The 13635-nt window shown below is 45.3% G+C and overlaps 1 protein-coding gene across 1 annotated transcript; it reads left to right on the top strand.

The window, feature by feature from the left end:
- The first annotated feature begins 1896 nt into the window (after nucleotides 1–1896).
- Nucleotides 1897–5517, top strand: LOC127295180 (uncharacterized). Its single transcript, XM_051325082.2, has 7 exons — nucleotides 1897–2332; nucleotides 2876–2986; nucleotides 3063–3221; nucleotides 3882–4046; nucleotides 4506–4622; nucleotides 4706–4813; nucleotides 4898–5517. Exons 1-7 carry the CDS (start codon nucleotides 1988–1990, stop codon nucleotides 5306–5308), a joined length of 1416 nt encoding a protein of 471 aa, XP_051181042.1. The 5' UTR covers nucleotides 1897–1987; the 3' UTR covers nucleotides 5309–5517.
- Nucleotides 5518–13635: the final 8118 nt, after the last annotated feature.

Below are 13635 nucleotides of genomic sequence, written 5' to 3'. Positions count from 1 at the left end.
CATCCCATGAGATCACTTGATCCCACGTGGTACGTTCTTTATGCTTCATGTCTTGACCAACTTGAATCAAATCTTCACTTTTTTTTTATTGTTCAACCTTGTATTTTCTGATGTTTATCACAAAAACAAAGAACTCTTCATTTGATTGCATGTCTAAATCTTGGTCAACCATTGCTCAACTCATAAGTCTACTATAACATCAACTTAGAGACATATCTTGAATTCTTCCCTTGAAATCAAACTCTCAAGATGTTGATCCTACCTTGCTGACATAGGCATCCCCAATGGGCCTGCCAAAGATGGTACCCGGGGTTTACTGAAGGCCCACGACCCGAAGTTTATGAAGCCCGTAAGCCTAGTCAAGAGATAGTTTGGAAAGATAGAGTTGTATTAGGAATATTGACTTGTAACTATTACGGGACAGACTCAGATAGTCTCCCGGACTTTGTAAACTTGTGCATCACGAAACCCTCGGCTCCGCCTCCTATATAAGGGGGAGTCGAGGGACAAAGAAGGCACCGAATTCATTGTCAACACAACCCTAGTTTTCATAGCAGTCGAGTACTTTTCCGGCTGAACCTTCGAGATCTACTTGCCTTTTACTTCCCTGAAAATCCTAGTCTACAATATGTAGGCATTGACAAGTCGATACCTTGTCACTTGCTTAGCACATAAGTTAGATCATGACTTATTTGAGTTCCACACGAGAATTCTATCTCCATTTCTTCTTCTTATTGATCATAATAAATTCATCTCTTCAAACCGATGATCCTGATGTCAATACTCAATATATCATCTTCATGACATTTATCCTTGAACCGAACACATGGTCTTCAAGCATTCTTTATGGACGATTCCTCAATATAAAACTCAATAAAAATACTAGTCCAGTAAGATTACATTAATTACAAAAATCACACATGTGGCCTCATTCACTTTCAATGAGGTGTGACCTAATGCTTGTTTTGCTGTAGAATTTATATAGGGCTTCTTTGATTCAAAGAACCATCATAGGATTTTTGTACTCCCTCTGATCCATATTAGTTACCTAATATAGACGTATCTAGACATATTTTAGTTCTAAGTACATCCATACTAGTGCCAAGTAATATGAATTGGATTGTTCACCATTTGAAAATTTTCCTATGTACAATCCTTAGAAATGCATATGAATTTTTCCTATTGGATTGAATTGCACTATGTTTGGAGAAAAATTTCCACCACTCAAACCTCATGTTACAACTATTTTTTTCCATGAATCAAATACTAATTGAAAAGAATATTCCATAGGTTCCAAATCCTGTAGGGTTCTAGTGGACATGACATTCTGATCTTATAATTTTTCTATCCTTGTATTCTAAGAATCATGCGAGTCAATTTAACTCTTACACTGCAAGATTCCTATATGATTAGTTATCATGAAATATGTACATATGTCAAACAACTTATATACCCCCACCTAAAAATAGATGTCTTAATTTTTTCTAGATACATATAACTAAAGTGTGTGTAGAAAAAAAAACGAGACCCATGGACGAGCACCCAGAGCATGTTCTTATAATGGAGCTATGAGCATCAAACCGCGGTGTCCGAGAATCGAACCTTAGTGCTAGGTAGGTGAGCGCACTCCACCTTCGGCTAGCCATCTGACCCTCTGGCCAGGCTCTGAATTGTGCCTATATGCATAGACAGAACTAATACACCTATTTTTAGATGGATGTAGTAGATTTTTTATAGAATTTAAATTCTACACAATTATTACCTCCGTTTTTTAAAAGTCATACTCCTACATTTCATACAAATCATATCGATCAAATATTCAAATGTGCCCAGGGTGTTTTAGTTTTGTATTGGAAATTCTGCCTCCCGCAGCTGAAGGCACACGCCCCCCTCTGCCCCGCGCACCGCTCAAGATTAAACACCCTACTAGGGTTCGCTCCCTCTCCTACCAGCCTCCGCGCCGCCGCTAACGCCAACGCCAACGCAAATGGGTCAGCGCGGGCGCTCCAGGGCGCGACGCGACCCGGACCTGGACGACAACGCTTCTCCTGCGCGGCGGCGCGCCCCCCTCGGCGACGACGACGACGAGGAGGGCAACGAGGACCTCAGCCTCGAGATCGTCGAGCGGGCGCGGCGGCGCCGGGAGGCGGCGGGTGGCCAGCCCGGCTTCGCCGACCTCCTTTCTCTTTCCTCCGACGAGGAGGTCGACGAGGACGCCGTGGTGGAGCTCGGCGAGGCGGATCCCAGGAGGAAGGAGAAGAAGAAGAAGAAGCGGCGCAAGGAGAGGAAGAAAAAACAACGGAAGGACGACGTCGCCGCTGCCCAGGAGGAGGTAAGCGTGGGATTACGCTTTGCTCATGATTACGCAGTTTGATATTTGTTCCAGCAATCGAAATATCGAGTGCACAGAGGATTCGTAGGCTTTAGTTGCACAATTGCCCGTAGAATCAATTTGATTTGGAAGCTATGTGGTTGAAATGCCTCAAGCATGAGCTCACTGGAAGCTGTTTAGATGTTTTGACCTAGAATTGCAAGTTCTTTGCTTCTCTTTTTGCTAAATTGTGCTTTATGCGGAGGCAAGATGGATACTAGCCAGATTCCTTTCTGGAAACCATAGCATAAAAGGCAGTATGATGTTTCCTATGCAGAAACACGTTTTTGGTCCTGTACAAATCAAAGTGAAACAATCATTTTGTTTTCTCCATTAAAAATAAGTATAGTAAAAGATATGCACACTAAACCGTTCGTGAAATCTAAACCTTGCCATATAAAGTAACACTGATTTTATGTTTGTTTCTGGTGTCCCTTTGTTGGGAATTAATAAGTACGGCCGTTTTCATGGAGCTGCATTTGATGAATGTATTTGTCCTTTCAGCCTCAGGTTGCAGGCACCCATGAGGGCGAAATTGGGACAGCAGAAACGGTGCTCACAGAAGATGGCGTCGGTGTCCCTGTGTCCGACAACACAGTTCTGAGGAAGCTTCTTGTAAGTGCCAAATGAATTTCCCTGTACATGAACAATGTGGTAACCTGATAGTTATGCTGTTTCTGCTTATGATCAGCGGATACCAAGATACTTTGATCCCGGGGAAACTATATTGGAAACTTGCTTTAACTGTGGGGAGGAAGGTCATGTAGCTGTAAACTGCCCAATGGAAAAGCGGAAGAAGCCTTGCTTTGTTTGTGGATTGTTTGGACACAATGCGAAGCAGTGCACGCAGGTTGGTCTCTCTAGCTCCGAGGAATTATCGCTCGGTGACTTGGGTATGTCCACTCATGCCCTTGACGAGCTCACTGTATATGGTTTACTATGCCACGGGTTATTTCCTTGCTTTTAATGTGTCTGTTTCATTAAGGTTGCCATCATGCAAATCTACTTTTCTATGCAGTAAGATCTTGATCAACTTCCTAATTCAGTATAATTTAGTCCAGAAGTTGTGGGACACCTTGACCATACCCATTGTTGCACTTCAACATCAGCATTAGATGCAGAGTCAATAGCAGAATGTGTTTTCTTCAAGTTATGTCTGCTGCTAATCCTGATTTAAACAGCTCCTATCTACATGCCATGATAGTCCATATTTTGCTTTGAGTAGTTTGTGTTTTCCAGATCTATTCGTCCACTGTTGTTCCTATGTTGTATTTGTCATACCACTTAAGGAAGTGATCTGTACGTTTATGACATGCAATTCCTCTGCAGAAATCTTCCCTTTTTCAGATTCTTGCATGCATGTGTATTCATAGCTGAAAATGTCAGTTAGTTCCTGTGTTACTGCATGTGCTTATGGGCTGCAAGTGTAACTTAGTTTGCAGATGGGTCTTGCCAGTGGATTTCACTATCAGGAATCAAATATCTCATATTCTCATTTTACTTTTCGTAGGGTCAAGATTGTTTCATCTGCAAAAAAGGAGGCCATATGGCGAAAGATTGTCCTGACAAGCACATGAGGAATACTCAGCAATCCACCACATTGTGTTTACGATGCGGAGAAACAGGCCACGATATGTTCGGATGTGCCAATGATTATCCACCGGATGATGTTAAGGTGGGTTCTTTTTTGCCTCTATTGCTCTCCAAATTTTTCATTTGCTGTTGCAAATGAATGTTTGTGTGTTGGGTTGCTCGCATGTTGGTAAGTACAAAGAAACGGAGTACTGCACCTTTGGGTTTTCTGAATAAGGCTATGAAAGTCTGAAAGACCCATAGATGAGTTGTGCCTGACATGGTTATTATGTTGGTAGGATATTTTTTGTGATCCAGTTTCTGTGCTTCTCATAAATTATAGTAGGTTAGGTTTGATTGATCATGCCATTTTTATGTTAGGCATTTCCTACCATTCTATGCCAAACCAGGCCCTGAATTTGCACGTATTTTTTGCACTTAATAACACACAATACAAGATACATATTTCTTTATGTCGTTCAACAGTCTACTTCAAGTTGGAACTTTTTAAATTGCAAAGGTGTTTTTGGTTCCTCACTATCCATCTTGTTGGGTTATGCAGGAAATAAAATGCTACGTCTGTAAGCAGAATGGTCACCTGTGCTGTACTGACTTCTCTGATAGTCTTGCAAAAGAAATTACTTGCTACAACTGTGCCCAATCTGGTCATAGTGGTTTGGTGAGTTTCAATCTATGCATCATCCTATGTTTATGTCTGTTGATTCTCATGTCAGCTGATTAGCTACTAAAATTTGATTATAGGGATGTGCCAAGCAACGCAGGGAAACAAGTGTCGTGACAACCCCGACCCTATGCTACAAATGTGGCGAAGAAGGTCACTTCGCACGGGGCTGCACAAACAATGCTAAGGTTGTTATAAGCATCTCAGAATCTTCTCTTCTGATAAGAACTGCTTGGGTATTTATCTTGTGTACACTATGTTATTTTTTGCAGTCGGGTCGGTTTAAAGGTGAGTTGTCAGCACATAGTCGTAAAAAGGACAGATGGAGAAATGATTCTGGCCCTAGATCAGCTCCTTACGATACTCATAAAAGGAAAAGCCCCCTATTTGAGGATAGAAGGGGCACACCTCGTGATAAATCCAGAGTTAGGGGTGGTTGGATTCCTGAGGACCATGATGATCTGCCATACAAGAAGTACAAATCCAATGGGTGGGCCTCTCCATCTACTCCTAAGAAGCCATACAATAATCACCAAGAGTTCTTTTATGACTATTCAACTCCTCAATCTTCAAGATGGGAAGGGCAAGGCTATTCATCGCATAGCTCAAAATATTCACCAAAGGCAAGAAATCATAGCTCAAGATTTTCCAACAACAAACATCTTCGTTTTGAAAGAAGTTAGAATGAAGCGTACTTTTGGTTTTGTTGTTCCTTTGACGGTAGATATCTGAGGGATGAACTCTGCCTGTAAGACCATTTCCCTGAAAGAGCTGTTCCTGTATCTTTCGAATTGTATAAACTTGTCTCTCCATTCCGGCCCGATCATGCTTTGTCGCTCTACAGCGCCAAGCATCAAGTTTCTACTTATACAAGAGCACAAGCTCATTTTTTCACCATTGAATTGTTCCCTTCCACTGGTATTTGATCATTTTTGCAGTGGCCTTTAAAGCCGGAGTGATTACCATTTACCAAGGTACAAGCACTGAAAGCCAGTGAAAACTAAGTACTCCTATATAAAGTATCTGAAAGCAGTAAGAGTATCATATCTCTTAGTCCTCGCTAGCATCTGGCCGCTCTTAAAAAGATTAGCCTCCGGCAGGAGCCTACTGTAGCAGCACTGCTGCGCAAACTGCGCAGCTACGTTAATTAACCCACAGCAAGGCCGCACTTCCGGGACATGTATCAACGCGAGCCATTTAAAGTGAGCGGCTCGCCGTGGTAGCCATATGCACGATATTTTGCGGGCGGCGTAAGCGGGATCGCCAAACGCAGCTGCCACTTACATCCTGACTCGCTACTCCTACTTATCAACAGCAGCGGATACGGAAATATCGGGGAAACATACGAGCTGTGATTCGTGTTGTCTGGTCTGATGACAAACCTATGGATGAAGGCTCGCTAGTACTAGATCCCAGACCCTGGGGACTTGATCATCATTATGTGCATGTTCGCCAGCCTTGAGAACCCTGCGCTCCTCCGTCTGTTCATCATGGCGTTCCGCGCTACTAGACATCTTGGCTTCTCAAGCAGTTAGAGAGACGAGAAAATTACAAGAAAACCACCAGGGTAGTGTTTAAAAAACCACCACTGTACATTAGGGTTTGAAAAAACCACCACTCTAGCGCTAACACGTAACAGATAACATCGATTCTTGTCTGACACTGGTCTAATAACGAACGAATAGGGCCTACTGTTAGGCTGACTGGCAATTATTGTTGAAATATTGGGCCTATTTTTAATGGCCCAAATTAGATTTCAGTTTTTTCTATAAATCTCAAAACCCACATAGTGGCAGCCCTGTGAGTTTGAGCCCAAGTTGGTGCCAGCTCACTAGGGAGTGGCAAGAGGTTGGAAGTTTAGTCTCATATGGAAAGTTAGGAGGAAGTTAGACCACCTTATAAGGTGGGTTGTTCCACCACTAGTAAGTGAGTAAGAATAGGAGTGCTACACGCGCTCCTCCTCCTCCCCGCTCGTCTCGACGCGCGCGCCGCGCTCGTGGTGAGTGGATTGAGCCTCGAGCCGAGATTTTCCTTACTTTTTGCAGCTCAGGAAAACGAACAGAGTCCTAGACGGAATCTGTAACTGACTCGAAACGTTCGTGCGACGTGGGCGTGGCCCACGTTGCCTAGGATTTCCCTAGCCTATATAATCTCTTGCTCGGCTACCGCAGAAACATACTGAATACACAAGTTAGGGTTTCCACCTCTCTCTGCTTGCGCCACCATCGTAACCTACTCCATCCCGCGAGCCGACGTGCATCGGCGAACGGGAGAGCAGGTCTCTGGAACCGCTCGTCCTTGCGATCCTGTACGGGAGAGGGCGAATTAGGTTTTTGGGAAGCGCTCTACGCGACTGCTCAAGCTCTTCATCACGGGTCGTCTTCCGTCAAAGTCGGGCGGTGCTGCCTACCGTCATCTTCAACGCCGTCTACTTCGACCCGTCGTTTCTGTCGTCAACAACGTTACTGCTGCGACATCATCTGCTACACCTCCACCGTCATCTCCACCAGATCGGTACGTGCGACATATCTCGATCTGTTTAGCGATGGATGCTTTACCGTTTGCGTTGCTGCTACTCATGTTAATTAATGCATCTAGTATGTTTGAGTTTCACATGTTAGTAGTTGCTGCCATCATGTTTTATATTCTGGAATTAATCATGGAAATTGTGCCTAATTATCCAACAATTATATGGAAATGCATAAGTTAGATGGTTTGAGATTCGGTTTTTTTTTTTGTAAATTTCCAGGGACCACGTATAAAGAAGTCATTTTTTCCTGTTAGAAAAAAGAAATTCTTCCCGGCGGCCGGCACTCAAGCACGAAACATCCTCCACGACAGCTCATGTCCCTCTCAGGCTCTCACTGACGGGCGGCGGCGGCCGAGCTCGGTCCGTTGCTGAGCTCTCCACAACGGGCTGCGGGCACGAGGCTTCACTGTTACATCTGGATGAGGGAGGATAAATTGGTGACACTCCCCAGGCAGACTCGCCGGTGCCGCCATCCCTGCTCGGCCTCCTGCCCCGGCTGACCAGCGCCATGGAAGGTGAGGACAAAAGGTTGTGCGGGCTCGCCGGCGTTGTTGACGGTGAGGCCTACAGCCCGTGGGGGCTCATCGGCGTCGTGGACGGTGAGGGCGCCTCGATGTGCAGGCTCACTGGTGTCTCCATCCTTGCTCGGACTCGTGCCCGTGCGGGCTCGCCTGCGTCGAGGACGGTGAGGCCTCCCTCCCTGTGCAGGTTTGCCGGTGCCGCTATCCCTCCGCCTCCTTCCCATGCGGGCTCGCCGGCGTCACCGATGTTGAGTGCGCCTGTCGGCCGTGAGTGGCTCGGCTAGGAATTTTAGGCGGAGGAGAGGAGGCGCGAGCCAGCGGCCGACGACCGGCGGCGTGGAGCGCCACCTTCACGACGAAAACCAGAGCACGGGGATGAGCATACTAGGGAGAAGGTCGCGGCGGGGCACACACGCCTAGGATAAGGCGGCGACGACCCGGGAAAGAGGCTGGGGGCCGAGGAGGTGGTGGTGACATGGGTATACCATATCGGGTACTCAGTATTGCTATCCCTGGTACGAAGTTGACGAAGGAATAGGCGAACACCCATGAAGAAACCTACATAAGGTCGAAGCCCAACATCAGCATAGGAAAGTTAGGCCCATATCGGGTGATCGACTTATATGATTTAATTGCTCCTCAAGGTGGACTTTGAGACCTAGCCTAGTATATAAAGGCTTAGGAGGAGCCACCGAGGGGGACAAATTCAATCACACGATACACCCTGTAACCCTAGATCTTGAGAAATACAATCTCAACGATTTTGCCCTTGATCATACTTTTCATCGGCTGCCTAGTTTAATTGACTGGTTTGTTGGTTCACTAGCGTTCTCCTTCCTAGAAACCCAAGCCCATCATTATGGGAATTGACAAGATTAACCCTTTTTCATTGGCGCCGTCTATGGGAAGCTTGGACACTAGAAGCACGAAATCGACGACCTCTTCTGCAAGCAACAACTCAACTAGATAGGGTGACCAGGTGCGCTTCGGATCAATAAATTTTTGTTCGCACCCACCGACCCTTCTAGGCTTTTGGTGACTTTAGCTGAGGGAGGGATCTGACGATCGGGAGCTTCGGCGTCAACATCGGGACTCAAGGAACTTTTCGTCGATCGGAATCGGTCTATTCAGGTTCGACGATGGAAGCATTGGCATCACCAAAAGCGTCATCTATCGGATCCATGAGCGGAAAATGCTCGGACGTGATGGCAAGGAGCAACATTGGTTCTGCTTCAAGCCTGGGAGATCTCGTCGAGTTACTCGACGGGGTATCTTTTGGGTCGGCGTCGTCAACTAACAACAACACATCATCTGATCGGGCGTCCCAACACCCGACATCAAATAACATCGACAATGAGTGCGGTGACGACGAGGACAGTGCCGACTCTGGAATCAAGAAAGTCGACTGATACCCAAATTTCTATACTAATAAAGCTTTGTGATACGTGCATTTTACATCATCAGTATTGTTGCACATATGTTTATTTTTTATTGATATTTTCTATCATACATCATTATTTATGCATTTTTAGTTGATTTCTAAGACTTTCCTACAAAGTTCCCTTCATTGGTATTTAATTCCTGGAAGGCAGTAACCTCCTTTTTCGTATTTTATTGTTTCAGGGACCTTCTGGACACCTAAAAATTGAAGGAAAAATGCATGATCATTTTTTTACCTGAAGAAGTACCGTGGGCCAAAGAATCACGTGAGAGGAGCCACAAGGGCCGAAAGAGGCCAGGTGGCGCGCCCAACCTTGATGGGCGCGCCACCCATGCCCGTTTCACCCTTGGACATCATCTCGGGTCCCCTTTTTAACAAACGCCTTCGTTTTTTTCCCAAAAACCTAAGCCATATTTTTTCTGAGATTTATTGAGGCGGCGACGAAGGCGAAAGTCCTCTCCTACTCCGGGAGAGGGCAGATCCTGCCGCACCAGTGCCTGCGATGAAGGGGAAATCGACGCCATCGTCGTCACCACTCCTCCTTGATGTAGGGGAGGAATCTCCATCAACATATCCATCACCACCATCATCATCTACAAGATCGATTTCACCCCCTCATAGTTTGAATTTAATTGAACCCCAGATACTGTTTTAAGGGCTAGTTTGATATGGGGTGGCCCGATCTTCTTAGTAAGCAATAACGGTGACAATGATCACGGGGTGATGGCAGCGGGGGAACACGATGATGAAGTGGATGATAACTTGTATGACGCAACGAGATCTCTCGATTGGTCCCTGTCGCCAATGCAACAGCTCTCAACCCTGCAAGATATTCGCAACTCCACACACTTGCGCACGTAGCCGCTGACCACGAAGCGGTAAGTTGCAACCGTCTAATTCCCAATGGAACAGCAGATCACACAAGACTTTTTCAGGATCTACACAATATCAAGCAATATGGTGTAGGGATTCAATAGTTTTGCTAGAGCAAACAACTAAGAACTAGGGTTTATCTTAAACGTGGTCTAAAGCAGCTAGGGGGGCGTCCTGGGCACTTATATAGGTGTCCGGGACGAGTTCTGGTCGAAAAGATACAAGAATAACCGACCCAGAATAGATCTGGTCGAGACAGACTCGGACGAATCCGGTCTGGAATCCGGTCAACCGGGCCAGGGACCGGGTCGGCCGGTCTGGCATCCGGTCAACCGGGCGGCAACCGGAAACTTCGCAACTTTCCGGTTTTTGCCCGGTACGATAAATCTCATCCGGTTGGCGGCCGGTTGGCGACCGGTCGACCGGGCCAGGGACCGGGCTGGCCGGTCTGGTGGCCGGTATGAGCGGGTTCTGGACCGGCCTGGACGTCGTCTTCTCTTCTCGCGCATGCCTCCCGCTCCTCCCTCGCGCAACCATGATATATCTTCTTGTCCAGCTCCATGTCCAGCTTCACGGCCATCTTGACGTCCGTCTTCATGTCCAGCTGCTCATCTACTCCTCGTGCGACGCTCGTCTCCTCTTGATACCTGATGATACATAAGTAATAGGACTTAGGCAGTATAAAGTTCTCATCAATCAAAGTACCGTTTAGAAACAAGTTCACCTGTTGTTTAAGTAGCTTCACACGAGCCCTTGTAATTGGTCCAATCCGAACTTCATTGGACTTGAGCTTCACAGCAGGTTCATCTTCATTTATCAATGACAGAGGTAGTGGTGAAGTAGAGATGTCCTCATCATCTCCCCCCCTTCAAAAGGCGTCGACCTCGACGCTCCAAGGTCTTCTCCGTCATATGGTGTCAAATCAGCAACATTGAAAGAATTACTGACACCAAACTCATCAACTGGAAGATCTATCGAGTATGCATTATCATTGATCTTGGCAAGCACTTTGTAAGGACCAGCACCACGAGGCTTCAACTTAGACTTCCGCAGCTTCGGGAACCTATCCTTGCGAAAATGTACCCATACCATATCACCAGGCTTGAACAACATCTCTTTGCGCTTCTTGTTCATCCTTGCAGTATTGCTCTTGCCTTTCTTCTCTATCAACTCTTTAGTCTTCACATGGATCTTACGCTCAAAATCTGCCCTCTTGGATGCCTCCATATTAACTCTCTCATGTATGGGCAAAGGCAACAAGTCAAGTGGAGTAATGGGTTTGAAACCATACACCACCTCAAAAGGACACAGCTCCGTGGTAGAATGTACCGCCCTGTTGTAAGCAAACTCCACATGCGGCAAACACTCTTCCCACTCCTTCAGGTTCTTCTTGATCATGGATCTCAACAGTTGTGACAAAGTTCGATTCACCACCTCAGTTTGACCATCAGTTTGGGGATGACAAGTAGTACTGAACAGTAGCTTTGTCCCCAGCTTTCCCCAAAGTGTCTTCCAGAAGTAGCTCATGAACTTCACATCACGATCAGAAACAATAGTCTTCGGAACTCCATGTAGTCGAACAATCTCCCTGAAAAACAGGTTAGCAATATGCGACGCATCGTCGCTTTTGTGGCAGGCAATAAAGTGTGACATTTTAGAACATCTGTCCACTACCACAAATATAGAATCATGACCTTTTTTTAGTACACGGCAAACCCAACACAAAATCCATACAAATATCTTCCCAAGGTGTAGTAGGTGCCGGTAACGGAGTATACAAACCGTGAGGCTTCAGCTTGGACTTGGACTTGTTGCAAGTAATGCACCTCTTCACATACCTGTCCACATCCCGCCTCATCTTTGGACAATAAAAATGATCAGCGAGCATGAGTTGCGTCTTCTCACGCCCAAAATGACCCATCAAACCTCCAGCATGTGATTCCTGCAATAAGAGCAAACACACAGACGATTCTGGAACACATAGTTTGTTAGCTCGAAACAAAAACCCATCATGTATGTGATATTTATCCCATGCTTTACCAAGAGCACATAAGCGATATGGTTCAGCAAAATCATGATCCGTAGCATACAAATCACATAGCACCTCTAATCCAGGAATTTTAACATCAAGTTGAGTTAATAGCATATTCTTCCTAGATAGAGCATCAGCAACAATATTATCTTTTCCTTTATTATGCTTAATAATGTATGGAAAAGACTCAATGAACTCAACCCACTTAGCAAGATGCCTATGCGAAGTAGATTGGGCTTTCAGATATTTCAAAGCTTCATGATCAGAATGTATGATAAATTCTTTTGGCCACAAATAATGTTGCCAAACCTCAAGAACTCTAATTAAAGCATACAATTCTTTATCATATATTGGATAGTTCAACTTAGCACCAGAAAGTTTCTCAGAAAAATATGCAATTGGGCGACCCTCTTGCATCAACACACCACCAATTCCAATACCACTAGCATCACATTCAATCTCAAATTGCTTATTGAAATCAGGAAGTGCAAGCAACGGTGCAGAAGTTAACAATCGTTTCAGTTCATCAAAAGCATGATCTTGGGCAACGCCCCACTCAAATGCAACACCCTTTTTAGTCAATTCATTCAAAGGTGCAGCAATAGTAGAAAAATTGGGCACAAAACGGCGATAAAACCCAGCGAGACCATGAAAACTTCTAACTTGACTCACATTCATGGGAGTAGGCCAATTTTGAATAGCTTCAATTTTAGATACATCTACTTCTACTCCATGCTTAGAGACAACATAACCCAGAAATATGACCTTATCTTTGCAAAATGTGCACTTCTCAAGATTACCATAGAGTTTACTATCACGCAACACTTGCAAAACATGTCGAATATGTATAATATGATCAGATTCATTGCGGCTGTAAATTAATATGTCATCAAAATAGACAACCACAAACTTGCCAATAAAATCACGCAAAACATGGTTCATCAGTCTCATGAAAGTGCTAGGTGCATTAGTTAAACCAAAAGGCATTACTAACCACTCATATAAACCAAATTTTGTTTTAAAGGCAGTTTTCCACTCATCCCCTTCTTTCATCCTAATTTGATGATAACCACTACGCAAATCAATTTTAGTGAAAATAGCAGCACCACTCAATTCATCTAGCATATCCTCTAAACGGGGAATAGGATGAGGACATCCCTACTTCACCACTACCTCCTTTATTGATAAATGAAGATGAACCTGCTGTGAAGCTCAAGTCCAATGAAGTTCGGATTGGACCAATTACAAGGGCTCGTGCGAAGCTACTTAAACAACAGGTGAACTTGTTTCTAAACGGTACTTTGATTGATGAGAACTTTATACTGCCTAAGTCCTATTACTTATGTATCATCAGGTATCAAGAGGAGACGAGCGTCGCACGAGGAGTAGAGGAGCAGCTGGACATGAAGACGGACGTCAAGATGGCCGTGAAGCTGGACATGGAGCTGGACAAGAAGATATCTCATGGTCGCGCGAGGGAGGAGCGGGAGGCATGCGCGAGAGGAGAAGACGACGTCCAGGCCGGTCCAGAACCCGGTCAGACCGGCCAGCCCGGTCCCTGGCCCGGTCGACCGGTCGCCAACCGGATGAGATTTATCGTACCGGGCAAAAAC

This window comes from Lolium perenne, chromosome 4 (assembly GCF_019359855.2).
Source record: "Lolium perenne isolate Kyuss_39 chromosome 4, Kyuss_2.0, whole genome shotgun sequence".
NCBI lineage: Eukaryota > Viridiplantae > Streptophyta > Magnoliopsida > Poales > Poaceae > Lolium > Lolium perenne.
The sequence above is the reverse complement of the archived record's forward strand: the minus strand, read 5'-3'. Positions and strand labels throughout refer to the sequence as shown.